This window comes from Heptranchias perlo, chromosome 11 (genome assembly GCF_035084215.1).
Source record: "Heptranchias perlo isolate sHepPer1 chromosome 11, sHepPer1.hap1, whole genome shotgun sequence".
Lineage (NCBI taxonomy): Eukaryota > Metazoa > Chordata > Chondrichthyes > Hexanchiformes > Hexanchidae > Heptranchias > Heptranchias perlo.
In genome coordinates this window covers 43,407,775-43,431,928 of record NC_090335.1, presented here as the reverse complement: position 1 = coordinate 43,431,928, position 24,154 = coordinate 43,407,775, and the positions used below count along the sequence as shown (strand labels likewise).

The window sequence follows — 24,154 nt, the reverse complement described above, 5'->3', positions numbered from 1 at the left end:
GAACCACAAGCTTACTAACGTTTGAACCTTGGGACTACCAAAGTAGGGCATCAAAAGTTCCTGATTTACAGAAACCTGTAAATAAAGTGGAGTGCACACTTGGAATTAGTATGCAAGGGTCAGGTAAAACGTTGCATTTTGGATTAACAAAATAACTGCTACTAATTAAGCTCAGAATACACAGACAATACCGTGCCTTCCGCACGGATCCATTCAGGATTCCCGAACACGACACCTGTATCACAGCAAATTGGCTTGGAACTTACTTCCTCTCCCATCAGGGACCAGGTTCCTATGAACTATTATACTAAGCACAGCTGAGGACTCTATTTCAAATCCAGATATTTCCACGTATCTACAACCTATTGCATTAGCTCTTATATCACACACCCTGATCATTTTCCCTAAGATGAAGATTGTTTTGAACTTCAGAAGAAACCTCAAAATGGAGGGAGTATTGGCAAGCTCCACAGGAGTTATTTTAATTTATAGATCTTTTGCTAAAAAGGTGCTGCCTCCAGAATGACTAAAGTAGTGGACAGGGGAATGTCAATGGATGTTATTTATATGGACTTCCAGAAGGCATTTGATAAGGTCCCACATAAGAGACTGTTAGCTAAGATAGAAGCCCATGGAATCGAGGGAAAAGTACAGACTTGGTTAGGAACTTGGCTGAGCGAATGGCGACAGAGTAGGGATAACGGGTAGGTACTCACATTGGCAGGATGTGACTAGTGGAGTCCCGCAGGGATCTGTCTTGGGGCCTCAATTATTCACAATATTTATTAACGACTTAGATGAAGGCATAGAAAGTCTCATATCTAAGTTTGCCGATGACACAAAGATTGGTGGCATTGTAAGTAGTGTGGATGAAAACATAAAATTACAAAAGGATATTGATAGATTAGGTGAATGGGCAAAACTGTGGCAAATGGAATTCAATGTAGACAAATGTGAGGTCATCCACTTTGGATCAAAAAAGGATAGAACAGGGTACTTTCTAAATGGTAAAAAGTTAAAAACAGTGGATGTCCAAAGGGACTTAGGAGTTCAGGTACATAGATCGTTGAAGTGTCATGAACAGGTGCAGAAAATAATCAATACGGCTAATGGAATGCTGGCCTTTATACCTGGAGGACTGGTGTACAAGGGGGCAGAAGTTATGCTGCAGCTATACAAAACCCTGGTTAGACCGCACCTGGAGTACTGTGAGCAGTTCTGGGCACCACACCTTCGGAAGGACATATTGGCTTTGCAGGGAGTGCAGCGTAGGTTGACTAGAATGATACCCGGACTTCAAGGGTTAAGTTACGAGGAGAGATTACACAAATTGGGGTTGTATTCTCCGGAGTTTCGAAGGTTAAGGGGTGGTCTGATTGAAGTTTAAGATATTAAGGGGAACGGATAGGGTGGATAGAGAGAAACTATTTCCGCTAGTTGGGGATTCTAGGAGTAGGGGGCACAGTCTAAAAATTAAAGCCAGACCTTTCAGGAGCGAGATTAGAAAACATTTCTACACACAAAGGGTGGTAGAAGTTTGGAACTCTCTTCCGCAAACGGCAATTGATACTAGCTCAATTGCTAAATTTAAATCTGAGATAGATAGCTTTTTGGCAATCAACCATATTAAGGGATATGGGCCAAAGGTGGGTATATGGAGTTAGATCACAGATCAGCCAAGATCTTATCAAATGGCGGAGCAGGCACGAGGGGCTGAATGGCCGACTCCTGTTCCTATGTAATCTGGAATGCAAAGGAGCAGCTTAAAGACTTTTTACACAAAATTACTTTGAACAGGACTAACCACAAAAACATGAAAGGAACAACTCTGTCAGTGATTTGTTCTATCTGTATTAAAAGTGGTGAGTAGTCTCAGGATTCCAAAATTACATCATCGCTACATGACAAATTGAAAACAATGGGGCTCCACCTAACACTGTGTGGCAGCGCAAACAGTACCTTGAGTAAATCCCAGGTATTTGGCCCACAAGCCAACCAGAGAAGCCGTTAGTGAAAAGCAGCTTTAGCGATCTTAAATCGCATAATCTGCCCTGAGCAAAAATCAAGATTCACAAAAAACGATCGAGGAAATCTTATATGGACAGCTGCATATGGAGGAAATAATGTAAACTGGTGGACCTGAAGGAGATTTGAAGTGAACCAGAAACTCAAATGGAGCCCCAAAGAAAATCCTCAAAAACCAAAGACTGAAAATTTTTTGATCAAAATAAACACCAGATCTTGGTGGCACGACAGCAGCAGCAAAGAGGACTTAAAAGGTGCAAATGAATTTAACTAACAATCTCCCGAAAGCCACTCTCGCCCCAGCATTGTACACTCACTTCGCAGTAGAACTGCCCCTTTACCCCCCTCACCTGAGCAAATACTTGCCGCCCACCCCCCCCCCCCCCCCCAACAACCTTTTTGGCAAAAAAACCCAAAAGCTTCCTACCTTCCACCCATTGAGCAAGTACTCTAACCTCGCCTTTTAGAGTCAAATTCTTCTTTGCTCGCCCATGGCTACAGCTCCCCTTCCAAGCCACCACACCCCGCTGGCTGTATTTTCCTTCGAACGTATCCACTGGCTGCCAGTCCCTCCTCCACAACCCCCCATTGACTGCAGTTGGCCCTTACAAGCTACGCACACAATGCATCCTGTCCCTTTTGACAGTAACCTTCCCCAATGCAATCTCCCTTCCTGGCTACTATTCTTCATCCCCAATGGTTGGCTGGCCTACACCTCAATCTCCCAATCTCCACTGATCTGAATTCCCCTTGCTCAGCATTCCTCTTCCTCTCTCCCCCACCCAACTGAACTTTCCAGTCATCACCATCCGTCTCCCTCCCCATCTTCTCTCCCACTCCTCCAGCCTCCATCTCCCGCTCCCCACTCCATCCTCCTTTCCTCTTCTTCAGACTCCTCCCCCTCCACTTCCTACCCTCCCTTTCTTCCCCCTCCCCCGGTTTGGTCCAATTAACCCTGTAATCTTGCTTGAAATAAATACTGCCCTTCGCCTCAACTCCGTGTGCAACATCGCAAGTGATTGATAATATATATTAAGAACGATGAGAGATCTCAATATTCTAAAGGCATTCTTAAGCTGTAGGCGGCGCTGTGGTCATTACAGGATCTAAAGTTACATGACAGGGCCACCAAAAGCTAGAAGGATATGTTGGTAGGGTTAGATGAATTAGGGTGGGATAAGGCTCATATGGAGCATAAACACAGACATGAACCTGTTGGGCCAAATGGCCTGTTTCTGTGATGTACATTCTTTGTAATATAATTAAATCACCCTTAAAACCCCTCAAGAAGAAAAAAATAAGAAAAGGTTCTGTTAAAAAAGACAATGAAAGAAAAATCATGACTAATTTAGTCAGAACAGACTTAAAACCATCCTCTACCAGCCATGGCTGAAGAAGGCCTGGTGATCCGAACCCAACCTCTCCAGACAGAATTTCAATTTATATAACAGTAAGTTTTTTTAAAGCAGCAAATGGGATCAAATCTTTTGCTACATGACCAAAAAGAGAAAAGGAAGCAGCCAGGCATTGAATAAATATTTTCCTTTGCAGCAACCAAGAAACAGAAGGTAACCATCAAGACCAAGGGAAGAATATTTGAACGGTAGAGCTACAAATTCCTTGTCCCTCCCCTGGAGTCTAAGATTGATGTCAGGAAACTTGCAGCTGCAGAGGAAAAATGTTAATCCATTTTAATGGCACTGTAGGTAGTGCTGTGAGGATCACTTTATGCAAATAATTCAAATACAGTGGGCTCAACTAACATTCTGACAGCACTGTACTGAAACTGAAATCTTCTATTATGCATTAAAGCAACCCATTGTTTACCAACTTTTTAAAAAATTCCAACTAATTGCTTTCTCCATTGCTATCCTAAATGTTTCTGTAATTAAGTTGAAGTTCATACATGGAATAAAGAAATATTCCACCAGAAGCTTTTGAGAGTCAAGATGTAGAAGACTGTGATCAAAAATTGGCCTAATAGCAACACTCTTATAGAGAAGTGAAGTTTCCGAAAGGGAAGCATTCTTACGTGATTTGCTCCTGGTGAATCTCAGACCATAATCCAAACGTATGTAGATATTGAATGATTGAAAGCACACTGTGTTTGCGAACTTAAAAGACTGTAAAGGATGGGGCTCATTTCACTAAATACTTATATCCTTAGGTAGTAATGGAACAAATTCTAATTCAGAAAAGACATGTGGAAAGTCAAAGGTGAAACATTAGGACTGTGTAAGGCAAGCTCAATGGAACAGCGACTATGCAGGCATGACAGCTGGCAGAGTATGATGGTAAGTCTACATCCAACATGGTTATGGTATTGACTGCAGAATTTAGACAAAATTCTTTGACTAAAAAACTGATGAAAATCCTAAGATACAGTTGATTACCTTTTTGTTGCATTTCTCACAATGGTATGCATTGGCACCCTCCAATAAGTCTCCTTTCACATATTGTTCAAGTGAATCAAGCAGGTTTTGATGATTTCTAATGTCGACATTCAGTGTTGTGAAGGATTCCTCACATTCATATCTAAAACAAATAAAAAGACATTGGAACCAACACAAGAACCCCAACAGTTAGAGATATTATGCTAAGCATAGTTCTACATTTAAATCCAGTATTCAAAAATTTCTGCAAGTACTCTGATTTAAAAAAAAAACTCCATTGAAATCCACTGTCTCCACTTTACACATTTGCATCTAACAACAAACTGTGAAGTGAACCCCATACCCTTGTAAGACACTCAGCTCCATACCTATTGACATTGGCCCAGAACTTGCTGGGAAAATAACGACGATTTAAATGTACATGCTGTTATTAGTGTGTAAAAAAACACCGCCATTAGCCTCTCAAAAACCGGAGCTTGCCATCAATCTTCCCATGAGTTTCAAGAAATTACTGCATTTGCGCTGTTGAAACAAATTATACTTGACGCAGAAAGTTAGGGCTGGAATTTAACGATGCAAGGACCCTTTTAATGATGAGATTTATATTCCTGCAATGCCACTCAATCTTGGAGGCACAGAAAGGGAACAACTGAAACTGAGTTTCACTCCTACAGGTGACAAATTCTTCCTGGAAGTTTTAAAAATTTTTAACTTTTCCTTTGTCTCTTTTTACCTCCCTCTCTTAATCCAATGTTTCTTTCCCTCTCTATTTCTCTTTCTGTATCTAGTTTGACTTTAAGTCGCCAAATTTCCTTCTCCGTCGTTCCTCTGTTTCTTTCTCTATCCTTCAATTTCATTGGTTAAGAAGATAGATTGTTGGTCCCGTCGTTCACCTAGGTCCCAGATGCCCTGTTGACCTCGCTGCGCGATCAACTCGCACTTCCAGCAAGTTGCGGCGCAAAAAATGAGCTGAAGGGTGAGGGAAAAAAAATCTAACAAACTGGACACAATGCCAGATGTCCCACTCCAGCAAATTCTACGTCATTATTTATTAGTTTACACTCTTTCCTAACCACCTAATCACTCACACATCCTAAAACAATTTAATTATCTAGCGCGTGAGTATAAAAGACATGGCTGAAGTATTTGCAACCATCTTCAGCCAGAAATGTCGAGTGGATGATCCATCTCGGCCTCCTCCCGATATCCCCACCATCACAGAAGCCAGTCTTCAGCCAATTCGATTCACTCCATGTGATATCAAGAAACAGCTGAGTGCACTGGATACAGCAAAGGCTATGGACCCAGACAACATCCCGGCTGTATTGCTGAAGACTTGTGCTCCAGAACTAGCCAAGCCTCTAGCTAAACTGTTCCTGTACAGCTACAACACTGGCATCTACCTGACAATGTGGAAAATTGCCCAGGTATGTCCTGTCCACAAAAAGCAGGACAAATTCAATCCGGCCAATTACCGCCCCATCAGTCTACTCTCAATCATCAGCAAAGTGATGGAAGGTGTCGTCAACAGTGCTATCAAGCGGCACTTACTCACCAATAACCTGCTCACCAATGCTCAGTTTGGGTTCCGCCAGGACCACTCTGCTCCAAACCTCATTACAGCCTTGGTCCAAACATGGACAAAAGAGCTGAATTCCAGAGGTGAGGTGAGAGTGACTGCCCTTGACATCAAGGCAGCATTTGACCAAGTGTGGCACCAAGGAGTCCCAGTAAAATTGAAGTCAATGGGAGTCAGGGGGAAAGCTCTCCAGTGGCTGGAGTCATACTTAGCACAAAGGAAGATGGTAGTGGTTGTTGGAGCCCAATCATCTCAGCCCCAGGACATTGCTGCAGGAGTTCCTCAGGGTAGTGTCCTAGGCACAACCATCTTCAGCTGCTTCATCAATGACCTTCCCTCCATCATAAGGTCAGAAATGGGGATGTTCGCTGATGATTGTGCAGTGTTCAGTTCCATTCACAACCCCTCAGATAATGAAGCAGTCCGTGCCCGCATGCAGCAAGACCTGGACAACATCCAGGCTTGGGCTGATAAGTAGCAAGTAACATTCGCGCCAGACAAGTGCCAGGCAATGGCCATCTCCAACAAGAGAGTCTAACCACCTCCCCTTGTCATTCAACGGTATTACCATCGCCGAATCCCCCACCATTGACCAGAAACTTAACTGGACCAGCCATATAAATACTATGACTACAAGAGCAGGTCAGAGGCTGGGTATTCTGTAGTGAGTGACTCACCTCCTGACTCCCCAAAGCCTTTTCACCATCTACAAGGCACAAGTCAGGAGTGTGATGGAATACTCTCCACTTGCCTGGATGAGTGCAGCTCCAACAACACTCAAGAAGCTCGACACCATCCAGGACAAAGCAGCCCGCTTGATTGGCACCCCATCCACCACCCTAAACATTCACTCCCTTCACCACCTGCGCAATGTGGCTACAGTGTGTACCATCCAAGGCTTCTTCGACAGCACCTCCCAAACCCTCGACCTCTACCACGAAGGACAAGGGCAGCAGGCACATGGGAACACCACCACCTGCACGTTCCCCTCCAAGTCACACACCATCCTGACTTGGAAATATATCGCCATTTCTTCATCGTCGCTGGGTCAAAATCCTGGAACTCCCTTCCTAACAGCACTGTGGGAGAACCTTCACCACATGGACTGCAGTGGTTCAAGAAGGCGGCTTACCACCACCTTCTCAAGGGCAATTAGGGATGGGCAATAAATGCTGGCCTCGCCGGCGATGCCCACATCCCATGAACGAATAAAAAAAAATTGTTACGTTGCCAGCGATGTCCATTCTTACCAGGACTTGCTCATTACTAGTAACAGAATTGGAATGGATCAGCCTTTTGTAAAAAAAAATGCTTCAAACACAATGGTTCCTCAAATGTAACATTTGTATTTGGAACTTAGAAATCAATCCATTACATTGTAACTTGCATCTCTGCTAGATTTTTGTGGGACAATGTTTATAAGATGTCGCTTTATTGCACAGCCCAATACCAAACTACTCCTGTATGCCAAATCCAATTCACAGCCCAAGAAATTAAATTAAATGTTATTTGTATTCTACACCTCTTCTGTGTCTAGGGTATTGCATTCCATACATTCGAGATCAAAATTTGGGGACTTTCAATTATCTGCTAATTTCCATTTAAGTTATGGTTATTTTAACATATGGCACAGCCAACCTAAACAAATCTTTCTTTAATTAATAATGTAGAGATAAAAATAATATGGTTACCCTGATTGGTACGTGTACAGTTACAGAATGTGAAATTATTCATTTCAATCAGAATCATCATCACTATTTTGCAGCAGTGGGACAATATTATACATTAGTTCAATATTATACATTAGTCACATTCACCTGTGAGGGCAGCCTTGACAAATCTTCTGATCAGCAAAGGAACCCCCAAGAACTTTGCTGAGCATAGTTGCATGTCCAAGAGCTTTCAAAGCTTCATCCAGGCTGTCCACTAAAGAGTTGAAGAACTCCAAAGCATCATGTTGCTCTCGAAGATTGACTGGTTCACCCCAAAGCCTAGAGAAAAAAGGTAATGTTTTACCCTCTAGCACATGGGGAAAAAAAATCTACATAGTCTCAAGTTTCGCTTGATTCACTAATTTTATGCTCATGTCCTCCAATTCTGCACTCACAGTCCAAGTTAAGTAAAATAATCTGCTTACAACTAAATTATCCAATCTCTTAGCTTTAAAAAATGTATTATGTATCCTCTCAAATCTTATTTTATCTACTGAAAGCATGCTCAGTTCTATATCAATGCATTTGACAACTTAGTTAAAACTTTTCCATTTAACACTTTCTTTTTTCATTTTGCCAACATACTAAGTGAAAATTGTCATGTTCTCCCCCACCACCCTTTTAGGAGCCAGTTTTCAAATTGGTGACATTTTAGCTATACACAGTGAAAGCTTCTTCATTACAGGCAACAACCAATTTACTGAAGAATAAAAAAGGAGCACATAAAATTTTGAAACTACAAACCTGAACTGCTTCCAGAAACCTCTAGGCACATAGTATTGTAATCTGGAGGCAGCCAAATGTCCAAAAATGACCTGAAGATGTCTCAGGACCCCAATGTTGTACTCCTTCCGATCTTCAGTTTTGCCAATTACAGGTTTGTCATAATGGTGGTGGTAACTGAAAACATCATCTCTAGGATCAACATTGCTCTGTAAAAACACACCCAATAATAAATTTCAATAGATTAAAACGAAATGAACAGGACTCAACTGAAGCCAGTTGTACCTATGCAACAAAATTATAACGCTAAGTTTGAGTTGTTTAGCAGAGCCCAACTTCTTGTCCTTATAGGTGAAAACATAAAAATGTAATCAATGACCCACATTTGTGTAATTATGAAGGTTGCTGCAAATGACTGCAAGGTAATGCATAAGTTTCAGTACAGCGAAAATATATCTTTCTATATATAGTGATTTACTTTCTGCAGTATTACTGAGGCTAGGTTTCTGAAACAAGTTTGAATCTAAATTCAAAAGTCAAAGTCTTGCACATTTCAAAAAGATTTCATTGCAGTAATAAAATATGGCATCAAAAATACTTCCAGCACATTGCTGTTGACCTCTACATTTAATAACAGCTTAAGTATTGAAGTGTTCCACTGAAGTTAAGATTTAGGTTTTCAAAAGGGACAATAAAGCATGAAGCCTTTCACTTTTACAAATAAAAAAGTTGTAACTTGCATTCACCTCATTATCCTGTTTCTCATCACCAGACGTATCATCATCAACATCACTACCAGTGCCTTCAATAGTAAGGATACCATTTCTAATAGCTGGGATCATGTATAGTTGCTGAATAACAGAATTCATATAACACGTAGCACCAGCATTCTTTAATCCTACAAATCCTTTTGATGGACGTGGTCCTACTGGTGGCAAGTACTCCCACTCGGTCAGTGCTTCACAACCTAAACAAAAATAAAAACCTTACCATCAGGAATTAATATTTCCACAGACAGATTTATAAATGCTACACTAATAAAGTTTAACATTTCATCTATTTTAAGCCTAGTATCATAACTAGTTTGCAGTTACAGACTTCTCACTTTCACTAAAAAGTTGAAGCAGATCAAAACGATTACCACCAGAGCAGAAAATTAAGCATTTGTCAAATATGTCTCGCGGAGTGATCATCGTCACATGGGATATTCCAGATGAGATGACAGCTAACATGTAAGTTTTTACCCTACTGGCAATATATTCCACATAATTTGGACCATTAATTTCTGCTTTTTAAAGAAGGAATCTATGCATCAGGGCCCTTTTAAAAAATCATTTTAAAGCTGTCAATGATTTTTTTTAAAATATGGTTTGTAGCAGGAATGCTATTGACATTGTGAAGAGTATCAGCTTGAAACAATTACTGAGTCATTCAGAGCAGTGAAGTATTAGTAGAGATAATCATAAATCCATCAATAATTTTGCAACAGTGCACTTAATTTTTTTTTTGGCCACAGAATATAGGCAATGCCGGCCAGGCTGTAGTCACTGCCCATTCGAAGTTGCCGAGGTGGTGCGCTGCCTTTTGAACCACTGCAGTCCTTGTGGCAGGGAGTTCTATTCTTTCATACTGTAAGGCTCAGAAGTTCTTTTTAGTCAGTACTGCTAAGTTGTTAACACACTTTCACAAACAGCTCAAATAAACACAGAAAAGAAGTGGTTAGAATGTGGAACTTACTACCACAAGGAGTAGTTGAGGCGACTAGCATAGATGCATTTAAGGGGAAGCTAGATAAACACATGAGAAAGAAACAAATAGAAGGATATGTTGATGGGGTTAGATGAAGGGTGGGAGGTGGTTTGTGTGGAGCATAAACACCAGCATGGACCTGTTGGGCTGAATGGCCTGTTTCTGTACTATATATTCTATGTAGTGCGACGTAATTCTATGTAAGAAAAAAGATGGTACCATTTTCTAGCCATTTGATTGTTAATGGAGTCCTGATAAGGCTTTTTATTTAATAGAACAGTCATGCTTGACCCCAATGCCTTCATCCAGATTTGCTATGCTTCTGTGAAAGTGAAAGGCTAGTATTTTAAGACACATGCCATTTTTGTTCTTCCATTAGTAAAGCAATGAAAGTACTTTTTATATAACTTCTTGTTACAATGCCTGCACTTTTTGTTCTAACTTCACCACAGATATCTCAAGACAACTTAGAAATGTTTCTATTTACATTCTTCTTTTCACCAAGTCTCCCTCTACCATGGCAAATGAGGGAACACACTGAAAATCTTTCTGATCTCTAATGCAACTCACCTCTCTTTGCACCCTCCATCCTGTTTCTCTCTCAGTAGACGTAACACATGATGGGGCACTGTTCTGAGATTGTTACCAGCTCCACTTTACTCAAGAAGCCACTCTTCAATTGTGAACCCAATGTGCACCAGCAGGCCGTATGGCAACAAGGCAGACGACAACCAAGTCCAAATTTGTTCTTGTGACTGAAGCTAAGATCTCCCTTGCCACTAATCATAAAATTGTGGCATTCCTTTTGTGATAACTTTAGGAAAAAGTGAATGATTGTTGAATTAACCAGGGTTAACAGCATCAGACTGTCTGAGAAAGAAAATCAGACTGTTTGATCTGGTAATCAGATAAGGGACATGCAATGCATCAGGAGCAGGATTCCTGGCTATAGCCAAGGGATACCGAAGCCAATTTTAGCATCAATTACACCGTACCAAGATTACCTATCTCAGCACAGACCAAGAAATAAATTTATTTGGCTATCTTCCCACCTTATATTTCTCTCAGCTTATTCACTAAACCTACAACCATTCATCCACACATTTACCAAATTATCTAGCAGTTAATTTCCAAATACCTGCATAATACATATCTGTCATAGTGTCCACAATTTGTTTGAGGTTTTGCACACAGCCAACAGCCAGTGCTACTAGCAACTCAAATCCGGCATTGATTGCAGCTGGTGCACTACAGACAGGAATGGCCTGCTCAGATGGCAATTCTCCACTCTTCTTGTACTGTAGATAAACATTAGAGGCTGGAAAGATGAAGTCATCTATCAGCTCCTAGGGAGGGAAAAAAATGGCCCAGTTATTTACAGTTAATTCACAGTTTCTTCTCCCTGTAGTGCAGGAACAATAAATATAAATTGTCAAAGAGTCAAAATATCAGTCCACTTTTACAGTTTTTTTTAAAAAGAGATTAGTATAACATCTAAGCATTTAGTTGAGGACAGTACAATATTTACAGCAACTTTTTTTACAAAAAGGAGTTCCATATGTTTTCAAAATCCTCCACATTCCTTCAAGTGTTGTAGACAGAATATTAGATTTTTTGAAATCTTGTACAATTGTGTAAGTTTATATAAAAGCTTTATTGTCACATTTAAAGAGTCTGTATTAAAGCTCCACATGAAAGTGTGCGATTAGAATAGTCACAGAAAGCTAAACAAAATCAACATTGCACACTCAAAAAGTTACAATTTGGACATTCAAAACAATTGGTACCCTGGGGAGTTTGCACATAGGGTGAGGAGCTGCAATAAACTCATGAAAGTTTAGTTCATAAACTCACGTTCACTCTCTACCATTTAAGGTACTGGTGCCACAAATGCCCTCATATCTGATTTTCCTTGGATGAATTGAGAAATGAGTCTCAGCCCAAATACTCGACCATGGGAGGCACCAACTGAGCCACATCTTAGCTCCACACACATCTGCTTTCCAGTCGGCGACAATGGACAATACAGAATGGAAACTCTGGCCGATTTTACTCCTCTAGCTCAGAGGCAACTGTAGTGCACTTACTGATAATCTAGCTGAGATCAGCAAACTTAGCATAGATCAAGGTAGAACCTGGGTTGCTGCCAACTCATATGGCAAGTTCAACACTAACATGAACAATTACTAACTGATCCATCTAAGAAATGCTAGTCATTTCTTCTCCTTCCTCTTAAGTCGTCAATAATGATAGTAAACAAAATCTATTGTGAAGACACAAACTCATCTGTCTTCTCCCCAGTAGCACAGACAAGTAGTACAACCAAGCTAGCAGGCAGGCAATCTGTTTCCAGACCTTCCCCAGTGTTACTTGGAGCTAGTTGCTGGCAGGCATCACCTACAAATGATTTTCCCACCACAAAGCAAAATGTTCAGAATGGCAAGTTGGCAGCACAAGCACCTTACATCGGTTCTCCAACATTCTGTACCAGCACTTCGCCCCAGATCCAATAAGCAGTCATGATTTTATTTTAATTCATTTGTTATTTATAATTATTGTGGTTTATAGTTTCTCAGGTGAAAAACAGACATGAGAGATTTACATTATATATACATATATAAAGAAAATATATGTAAAAACACACACTCTCCTGTTGCATTGCTCACGGGAAGTTGGAAAATATATTGTTTGATAAGGACTGGTATATTAGATGGTATAATGGAGATTTTTTCATTGCAGACCTATGCAGAAATAATAGAATGAAAGGAAGAAAGAAATTGGATATGAAATTGTTTATGAGTTGGTTTTTAGACAAAAAGAAAACAAGATAAATTAGTGAATATATGAATTGTATGGGAAAAATATCTAATACTTCCTTCTATAATGTGTATAAACTGTTGAGCATAATTTATATGTAGGACTTTGGATCTAAATTAAGTGACAATAAAAATCTTAAGAAAATAATTGAGTGAGTGTCAGTTTCTGTGGTGATTTGAATGCAAGTGCAAAGCTGGATATGTGATGGGACAAGGCGCAGTTTGGGGAGTTCTATTGCAGTAGTTTGGAGGCATGAATCCTTGGTGGAGGAAGAAACAGTTGGGCTGCGGAGAACTGGTAGTAGTGAGTGCAAGAAAGGTTCTGGTGGCAAGTGGATGGTAAAAGTTGAGACGAGAAGTGTTGAAAAATCTTAGAGGAACGTTTAGGGGGGTGACAAAGAATTTGGTAGTGGCGAGTGCAGAAGAAGCAGGAAAGAGGGGGTTAGGGCAGTTATAAAGAAGAGAATGGTGAAGGAAAACATATGGAGGAAAGGAATAAATGTCATAGTAAGTGTATAGCGAGGGGGTTCTTGAGAAGTTTAATGGTTGTATGGACCGCTTTAAAAAAAGAGTAAAAATAGAATAGCAGCAATTAAGAAAACAAAGACATAAGCGGGACAGAGAAACACACACTGGTAGTAAAAAAAAAATGCCAGATTGAGAGCAAGACACAAACAAATACTGGGAGGAATTGAAGGCAGAGGAGAGCCATCCTTAAAAACAGAAGTCCTGGGGTCAGCAGTAAAAGAAGAAAAATACTAGGAACGGTGCTAAGGAAAATAGTCAAACCAACAAACAAGAAATATTGAGCGAGAGCAAAATTAAACAGCAGAGCTGCAGTTTTAAAAAAAGTAATCATCCCACAAACATATGTACACCCACAAAAAACAGTAAATATCACCATCCACAAACACAGCTACACTTCAAAATAATCAATATCACTCCCATTACAAACACAGCTACACCAGAAAATATCCACCCCCACACATTTACATCCCCAAACAATACAGTAATTACCACCCTCCTCGACACACAGCTACCCTAGAATACAATTAGTGAGCGTCCCCCACACACAACTACAACTATACAATAAGAAGCAATGGGAGCAGGATGCCGATGGTGAGTACAGGGGAAAGCGACCAGCAGGCGAAGAAATGCAACAGTGAATAAGTGGCAGCATAAATATAGATTATAAAGATAGACTGATATTATATATAAAGATGACATTTGCTGTTTTCACACATTACATACATACAAAAAAGGACAGACGACCAGCTGGTCCACTGAAACTGTTCAGTCCTGGCATGGTTTAATGACATATACGGATAAATACCCTAATGTTACTTTAAAAAAAAGTATCCTTTGATTCACTGTGAGCAACACAATGGGATATCGGAGACACACACAAATATTAAAAATCTCACATCTACATGTACTTCCTGTAAATTATTTCCATTTTAATTTCCTATGTCCACATTTATAATGGAAACAGCCTATGTAAATTTGTCATGCTGTAATTACTTTCTCTCCATTTTGTTTGGGGGGGGGGGGGGGTGGGGTTAGAACAGTACTTCACCACAACTGGCAGGAGGCTATAATTAAAGCCTGACAACTTTTTATATGGGCAGTTTCCATTATAAATGTGGACATAGGAATTTATCATGGAAACGTAAAAATAAGGGCAGATTGTATGGCTTAGAAATGGGGACTGAATTCTGCTGAAGATTACACTTTCTTTTTTATTTCAACATTTACAATGGAGACTGCCAATCCTCTTAGCCCATAACTTCTGTTTCTTTTAATTTTTGGCTACCTGCAGCCCAGCCCCAAGCGTTCATTGCTTCCCGGCCCCAAGACTCAACCCGCTTGTCTTTCCTACCCAGCTCTTCCAAAATTCTAGACCTTCCCTCCCCTCCCACAGTTCCCTAATCCCCACTCTTCAAAGATTTTTTTTCTCCCCCCTCCTGCAGATTCAGCTCGACTCCAGTCCCAACTCAAAGAAAAATTTGCACCCTCTCCCACCTTGATGGTTTGATCCTACTTCAGCCCCACTCTTCACAAACTTTTGGTCTCTTTTCCCACAGGTTTCCAGCCTCAATGCCCATTGATTAAAAATTTTAGCTCTCCCACTTGGGTTTCAACCCCAATCACCACGCTTCAAAAAATTTGAGCCTTCACTCACCCCATGCAGGATTGCAGGCTCAATACCAACTCCAACTCAGTGCTTTTTCCTCCTCCTCCCCATTTCATCAAAATTGTTGTCCATTTGCAAAATTTTCCAGTCCCTGCCCCACAGTTTCACTTGTATAAAAAAAAGCCTGGCCCAACTCTTGCAAAATTTTCAGCTGCCAAATTCAGGCCATTCACTGTTAAATTTTGTTCTTTCTTCACTCACCTATTTTTCCATCAAACTACATCTTCCAACTTACCACGTGCAATGCCACAGAGATTCCAATAGTATCTGTATTAAAAATCTTACGTTTGCATGCACTTCGTCAACTTTTCCATTATAAGTTCCTATGTCCACATTTATATTGGAAATTGCCTATGTAACTTCTCACTAATTACACCCTCCCAACAGTGGTGCCAATGCAGCTTGTTAGATGTGCTGCAGAGCAACTTTTATTCTCCACCTACCATTACTTCTGTTTTCCAAGTTTCTGCAAGTTTTGCGAATTAACTATAAATAATATAAAGTTGAAGTGCGATATAAAGATATGGACAGAATGTATGGCTTTAAAATGTCTGCGTGTCCTGGTCTAATTATCCCACAGCCTTTTAATCACACTTCACTTGAAAACTATGCTTAGTCTTCATGACTCGTGTACAACCCCGCAGGAGGTCAACAAATAATATATTAAAATCCTCGAGGTGTCCTATTTCTCACACCTATTTTCTGTCACAATTTAATAATGCTTTTATGATATTTGTGAAACCCAATTTGTAACAAATTCTGCTTGCTTTTATTACTTTTAATAGGTGACACTAATGCCTGCTATTCAGTCCCCACACCATTGGTGAAGTATCAAGAATCAAGGAATTTTACACCAAGGCACCACTTAGTCCTATTCCTTTGCCCATTCTCATAACATTTTAAAATTTTATTTTTCAAATATTTGTCCACTTCCCTTTTAAAAGCCATTATGGATTCTCTTACCATCATTTTTGGTACTCCAACCTTCCGTGTCCTAATAACATACTGTGTAAAACGTGTTGCCTAGTTCTGCCCATCACTTTATATTTCTATTCATTTCACTTCCCTGCAGGCTTCTGATTTTCAGTTGAATTCTTCATTTACCCCCATTTTATATATTTTAATCCTTTCTGGCCACTCACATCTCCAAAGCTTCTCCCAGCCTTTTTTGCATCCTCCCAGGGTTCCTGGCCCTTTTCTCCATGTCCCCTACCCACCTCCAGCCCCGTTGGGTCTATTGAGGTTCTGATACCTATTCCCTCACTTCACCTAGGCCCCAGTTAAAAAAAAAGTTATTTTGGGTCTCCAGCTAGGTTCCCTAATTTTAAAAAAATATTCAGGCATACAGCTTGCTTTCTGCTGTGTTGTTTATTAACCGTTCAAAAAGGGAAATCAACATCCACGTTCTACCCCAGCTCTGTTTCAGCTCCTGCTGCTAAATTTAAAAAGTCTCACCTTCCACTGTACAGACTTGGCTTCTGGTCCAGGTGTAATTTTAAAATATTTTCCGACTCCTGCTAGCCCTGCTCCTGTTGCGCTGCAGGTTAGCTTTTTATTTTAAAAAATGTCCCCATTTTTCTCCCCTGCTCAGGCTCTGCTCCCACTGTTGAGGATCTTCCTTTGGCCCGGTTATAATTATTCATAATTCTCATTTAGCTCTTCCAATCCCTCGCTGTGCCTCACTTTTTTTTCTCTCTTCATTCCCAGCCCCACTCTCAACCCTCTTATGAGGCTTCCCCTTACCACCCTCAACCATCAATCCCACACCTACTCTTTTGAGCTCCCATTGGAGCTGTTCCTATTCTAGATCCTGCTTTTTCTTCTTTAAAAGAACCCCATGCTCATTCCTAGTTCCTTTTTAGAAAAAAACATTTGATTCTATAGACCTGATTCCACAGTCACCAGCCCATCATCACTACTACATCTTCTCAGTGAGCCCAGCTCTCAGCCTTGCTCATTCCCATGTCTTACCCTGCTTCTCCCTCCCTCTTCCCATTTCTGCCCTCTCACCCTATCTCTTCATGCCCACTACCCCAAACTTTTAACAATTCAAAGCATGTTTCTGGCATCGGTATATTAATCTCATATTACCTCATACCCTGATGACATTCTACCATTTAGCTGGAGCATGTTGCCTATTTGCCAGACCCAGCCTTCCCTTGCTTGCCTCCCAGCTTCCATATGCCCTCGGGTCACCTTTCATCTTCAGCCCGTTTTATTTTAATCAGTAAAATCTCACTTTAATCGTATAATCAGAAAAAGGAGCAGGAGGTTAAGATTCTAGACTTGGGCAAGGCCGACTTCAATGGGATGAGACAGAGACTGTCCACAGTAAACTGGGAAAATCTGTTAATGGGTAAAACGATTGATGATCAGTGGGAAATGTTTAAAGAAACATTTAACGTGATACAGAATCGGTTTATACCCGAGGGGCAAGAACTCTACTTGCCAACAAAAACAGCCATGGACAACTAAAGAGGTAAGGGACAGTATAAGACATAAGGAAAGGGCATACAAAAAGGCAAAAAATGGCACAGATCCTGGCGAATGGGAAAGATACAAAGATCAACAAAGGGTCACAAAACAGATAGTAAGAGCTACAAAACGAGAGTATGAAAAGAAACTTGCAAGGGATATCAAAATCAATACGAAGAACTTTTATAGTTATATTAGGAAAAAGAGGGCGGTCAGGAGCAGTGTTGGCCCCTTAAAAACTGAAAGTGGGGATATTGTCATTGACAATGGGAAAATGGCGGACATGTTGAACAATTACTTTGCGTCAGTATTTACAGTCGAAAAAGAGGATAGCATGCCGGAAATCCCAAGGAAACTAATACTGAATCGGGGACAGGGACTCGATAAAATTAACATAAGTAAAGCAACAGTAATGAAGAAAATAATAGCACTAAAGAGTGACAAATCCCCAGGACCAGATGGTTTCCATCCCAGGGTTTTAAAGGAAGTAGGTGCGCACATTGCGGATGCCCTAACTATAACCTTTCAAAGTTCTCTAGATTCAGGAACTGTCCCTCTAGATTGGAAAATTGCACATGTCACTCCGCTTTTTAAGAAAGGAGAGAGGGAAACCGGGGAATTATAGACCAGTTAGCCTAACATCTGTTGTGGGGAAAATGCTATAATTAAGGATAGGGTGACTGAACACCTCGAGAATTTTCAGTTAATCAGAGAGAGCCAGCATGGATTTGTGAAAGGTAGGTCGTGCCCGACAAACCTGATTGAATTTTTTGAAGAGATGACTAAAGTAGTGGAAAGGGGAATGTCAATGGATGTTATTTATATGGACTTCCAGAAGGCATTTGATAAGGTCCCACATAAGAGACTGTTGGCTAAGATAGAAGCCCATGGAATCGAGGGAAAAGTACGGACTTGGTTAGGAAGTTGGCTGAGCGAAAGGCGACAGAGTAGGGATAATGGGTAGGTACTCACATTGGCAGGATGTGACTAGTGGAGTCCCGCAGGGATGTGTCTTGGGGCCTCAATTATTCACAATATTTATTAACGACTTAGATGAAGGCATAGAAAGTCTCATGTCCAAGTTTGCCGATGACACAAAGATTGGTGGCATTGTAAGCAGTGTGGATGAAAACATAAAATTACAAAGGGATATTGATAGATTAGGTGAATGGGCAAAACTGTGGCAAATGGAATTCAATGTAGAAAATGTGAGGTCATCCACTTTGGATCAAAAAAGGATAGAACAGGGTACTTTCTAAATGGTAAAAAGTTAAAAACTGTGGATGTCCAAAGGGACTTAGGGGTTCAGGTACATAGATCATTGAAGTGTCATGAACAGGTGCAGAAAATAATCAAGAAGGCAAATGGAATGCTGGCCTTTATATCCAGAGGACTAGAGTACAAGGGGGCAGAAGTTATGCTGCAGCTATACAAAACCCTGGTTAGACCGCACCTGGAGTACTGTGAGCAGTTCTGGGCACCGCACCTTCGGAAGGACATATTGGCCTTGGAGGGAGTGCAGCGTAGGTTTACTAGAATGATACCCGGACTTCAAGGGTTAAGTTACGAGGAGAGATTACACAAATTGGGGTTGTATTCTCTAGAGTTTCGAAGGTTAAGGGGTGATCTGATCAAAGTTTAAGAGATATTAAGAGGAACAGATAGGGTGGATAGAGAGAAACTATTTCCGCTGGTTGGGGATTTTAAGAGTAGGGGGCACAGTCTAAAAATTAGAGCCAGACCTTTCAGGAGCGAGATTAGAAAACATTTCTACACACAAAGGGTTGTAGAAGTTTGGAACTCTCTTCCGCAAACGGCAATTGATACTAGCTCAATTGCTAAATTTAAATCTGAGATAGATAGCTTTTTGGCAACCAAAGGTATTAAGGGATATGGGCCAAAGGCAGGTATATGGAGTTAGATCACAGATCAGCCATGATCTTATCAAATGGCAGAGCAGGCACAAGGGGCTGAATGGCCTACTGTTCCTATGAGGTGAAACAAACAGCCCAAAATGTCAATATTTAAAAATCATGTTAAAACATCAAAATCTGCAGCCATCCAAACTCTCAAAATTAAAAAAACACAAAATGCCACAACAGCTCCACCTACTCATTAGGCCTACAACTAAGCTATAATAGGCAACTATTAAGAAAGGAAATCTGATTTTAAATGCTTACAACGTTGAAACAAAAGCACAAGTTAAAAAAAATTGTAACAGGACGTAAGGTTTATTGACAGAGTGTACACCAAATGCAAGATAGATATATATTATACACACACATACTAAGCAGAGATCTCAGTTCAACTTACAATATTTTCACTGTTCCTAAAGGGTTGAAATTCAAACTATGCGTGAAGGTATGCAACAGCTCTGCACATCTCTATTACATCTTGACAAAAAAAATTCTCAAGATTTAACTAGTTAATATTTCCTGCCGAGATTTACTAAAGCAGAAGTGAAATAACAAACAGATTCATTTGATGTTTTAGTGACTTATTGTCCAAATGAACAAAAAACTGCACTTATACCACGCACAAAACTCATTTGAAGTCTATTGGTAGTACATACCTTAATGAGGTTGGCACCTCCTTTTTCTGAGCCTATATGATATTTCTTTTCAGGTGTCTGGAATGCCAATAGCTCCTTTGTCACTCCAAGGTGACCCTCCAGAATTGTTTCTTCGACACCAGTTTCACTTGTTCTCTTCACCTCATCCTAATATTTAGGTAAAACAAAAGATTAGGCATGAAAGGAAATTAAATTAAAAATAGGGACTATTTAGGCTTTATAAGCCACAAAAGTTAGTGTCACAATACTAAGAGCTGCACTAGGATCATCTCACAATAGTATCTGCTAAGTTTAAGATTGCACACTATCTTTATTCTTGTAATGAAGTTACTGGCAGGGTGTAGTAGAGGGTATATGGAGTATATCCACGTTTTGATTTTAGAAGGAAGAGTACACCTATTTTTTGGCAACATCTAGTCAAGTGCATATTTAGGTATACTGAGCACCAACTTTTTATTTTTGGAGGCAATGGTATGACATGAGATTAAACACAAATTTGTTATGGTTAGCCTCATCAAAAAAAACCAATACACTTATACACACTGTTCAATCTCATTCACACCTCATCACCATTATATACTTTATGTATAACTCACAATCATACACATGCCTCATTACCATTACATACCAGGTTTCATCCTCATTTTATTTATATATATATATATATATATATATATTCTATATTTTAATGGAAACATTTTCCCTCCTCTGAAACTTAATGCAGAATGATTAGAAATCCCCAACCCACTGAATGGATAATTAGGAATAGCTTGTTGCCCATAAATCGAATCTTCGCCACCAAATGCTCAAACCCGGTTTAGGTATATCTGGGTTCAAGCTTCACTATGGATTTGAGCACCTAATCTAAGCTGACACTTCAATACAGTACTGAGAGAATGCTGTATTGTCAGAGGTGCTGTTTTTTTGGATGATACGTTAAATCAAGGCTCTCTCAAGTGGACATAAAAATCTTATTTGAAAAGCACAATAGAGTTTGCCTTGCATCCTGCTCAACATTTCTCCCCCAGTCAACACCACTAAAAACTTATCTGGCAATTCGTTAATTTGCTCTTCATGGAACCCTTCTGCGTGCAAATTGGCCATTGCATTTGCCTACATTAAGTGACTGTGCTTCAAATGTAATCCAGTGGTTATTAAGCACTTAGGAGTGTCCTGAGGATGCAAAATGCACGACATAAATGCAAGTTATTTCTTTCTACTTCATCCTTGGCCCTTCAAACCTCCCTGGAGGGTAAAGCCCTCAGTTAAACTTTGTGTGAGTGTCCAAACTGTACCAACTGATTCCGCAAACTGAACAAAGAATGTGTCAGGGCAGAAAATGTCAATTTCAGCTCATGTTATCAAGAAAGTAAGCATCTGCATTCCATTAAGGTCAGTCTCAGAATGGTGGGGTGTGATGGAACATTTCAATTGAAGATAAATGTCTGATGTTGGTGGCTAAGAGGGCTGAAGAGGAAACAATACAAAAGGCACACACCTCCAAGCAGGGTGGAATCTTGGAACGATCCAACTTCTTCACCCCTCCCCCAAATGCTGAGCAAATATTTGGCTGCCACTCTCCAACCAACAAGCCAGTTTTCGACCTCCACCCTGACCTCTCCTACCAATTAGCAACTTTTCAGCTCCTGTCCACAACTCTCAAGCAAGTGTTCGGCCTCCTTCCTCATCAAACTGATTACGTTTTCAGATCTCTCCTCTGAGCATGTTTTAATCCATCCCCCCATGCCCTCCAAATGCAAACCAAATATTTGGCTGACCCCATCCCATTTTCCTGCCCCACCCCCAACAAGCAAGTCTTCACCTCTGCCTGCCAACTCCCACATTTTCAGCCCACTCACAAGGAAGAGTTGACTCCCCACTGACCACATTTCCCATTCCAAACACTCACTGGCTGCCAATCACTTCCTCCGCATTCCCCCCACCCCCGCCACTACCCAAACTCCAAAGACGACAGCTTCCCTCCTGCTTCATTTCCACTTTTATAGTAATTCTCCACCACCCCCTCCCCTTTATAATAACTCCATCCACAGCAACACCCCCTCCCCACTGGCTGGTATTCGCCTCCCCTCATGGTGATTGTACTCAATCCTCTTACCCCTTAATACTGAGTTCCCATTCCTTGGAACACCGCCAGCTGAATTTTCCCCTGCACTTAAGGGATTTCCCACAGAGATACAGGCCACTAAATAGCACCCCCGCCTGTGCTTCCATCTCCCCTTCTGAATCCCCATTTTGCCCATTCCACCCACTTTTTCCTGGACCCTCCTCCCAACTCCACCCTCTCCTTTCTCTCCTGTCCCCTCTTCCTTACTGCCAACTCATCTCCCTCTGCTCCAAAATGGTTCATTATACCTCATCCAAGCATGCTTGATGTAAAAAATTCAAATTGGTCTTGATTAACAATGTGCAATGTCACAAGAGATCGACGGGGCCATATTACAAATCGTACATCTGTGTTCATTCCTGTCTGCGGCATATAACTTTCGGTTGCCATGTTTTTGCCACACTTTTCCCATTACATTTAGATTTCGCTGCCCCTGCCTCTGAGCTAGTTTTTGGCCTGTGTCTCATTTCTTGCCCCACACCTTGAAAAACCCAATGTAAACTGGTCACTCTGTGCCATCCAGAGCGCGAGCCTGGGCGCGGGCGGAGAAAGAGCACGTGGGCGGGAAGACCACAGAGAGGGTGGGAGGGAGGAGACCACAGAGAGGTGGGGGAACCACAAATAGGGGGATAAAAGATTTGGCGGGGGGGGGGGGGGGGGGGAGGGAGGGAGATAAAGAGACGGGGTGATAGAGAGGTGGGATAGGCCACCCTAATTTCAAAGCACATGGCTGCTTGCCGGAGTATTTCAAAATTTTGTTCATGGCAAAACCCACTGTTGCAGGTGATTGAATTTCATGAAATTCCTGACCTACCAACACTTCCAGAACATTTTGGTCCCACAGCATTCAAAGAATTCAACTTCTAATAGCAAGGCAATGCGAACAGAATCTGTGGCAAAAATGGAGTTTTTTCTCTTCGATGGATTATTTATTGGATTCTTTCAGCTGGTTACAGGGTTAAAATTAGTTACTGCTTGTTGTTTCGGCAAGTTGTGGAGAACAAACACTACATTCTGGGATGCCCAACACATTAATAGGGTCAATAGCTTATTCCAGCAGGACAAACAGTATTTTAATATGCTGATGGGATATTGAGTTTGTCGTTCTGCTCAACAGTTCCCATGATACCATTACATTTGTGCCAGAGCACTATGGCAGCAATGTTAACAAATCCAGACATATGTAGAAATAAATCTCAATAAGCCAACATAGCACCAAAGAGGGGAAAAGTCAAAATACCACAGATGCTGGAAATCTGAAATGGAAACACTCAGCCAGTCAGTCAGAAGCTGTGGAGAGGGGAAGGCAGGGTTAGCATTTTCAGGTCAATGACTTTTCATCAGAATTGACCTCAAATGTTAACCCTACCTTCCTATCTCCACCAATGCTGTCTGACCTGATGAGTGTTTCTAGCATTTTCTGTTTTTATTACAGCACCTTGAGTATGGCATTAGTGTTGATGGGAGGAGTTCACAGCCAGTGTTGCCTTCCTTTCATTTGCTCTCCATGCTAGTTTTAACTTAGATGGGTACTTGAGCCAGGCCTGCTAAAGGGATATGATTGCCAGAGCATGCCTCATACTCTTACTGGATCTGGCAGTGTCTGCCAAGCCCAAAGAATGGGCAGATTTGTGATGGGTGCTGAATGAGTTACACCAACAGGCAAATAATCAGCAGCGAATCCTTTTTAGAGCTTCAAAGCACCCCCTCATTACTCTTGATTCTGCATCTGAACAGCTGGAAGTTCCATACAGAAAAGTGTTGCACCTGAAGGAATCTAGTTTTGAAATC

General features: G+C 40.9%; 1 protein-coding gene across 2 annotated transcripts in view; it reads right to left on the bottom strand.

Annotated features, from left to right (window-relative positions):
- Positions 1–24,154, bottom strand: part of usp9 (ubiquitin specific peptidase 9) — a 269,941-nt gene that overhangs the window by 67,091 nt on the left and 178,696 nt on the right. For both annotated transcript variants that reach the window (XM_067992885.1, XM_067992886.1), the window contains exons 29-34: positions 20,239–20,385; positions 11,320–11,527; positions 9,179–9,399; positions 8,454–8,641; positions 7,815–7,988; positions 4,419–4,560 (exon numbers count right to left, since the gene is read on the bottom strand). In XM_067992885.1, the coding sequence (XP_067848986.1) occupies positions 4,419–4,560; positions 7,815–7,988; positions 8,454–8,641; positions 9,179–9,399; positions 11,320–11,527; positions 20,239–20,385 (1,080 nt within the window). The remainder of the gene's footprint in view (positions 1–4,418; positions 4,561–7,814; positions 7,989–8,453; positions 8,642–9,178; positions 9,400–11,319; positions 11,528–20,238; positions 20,386–24,154) is intronic.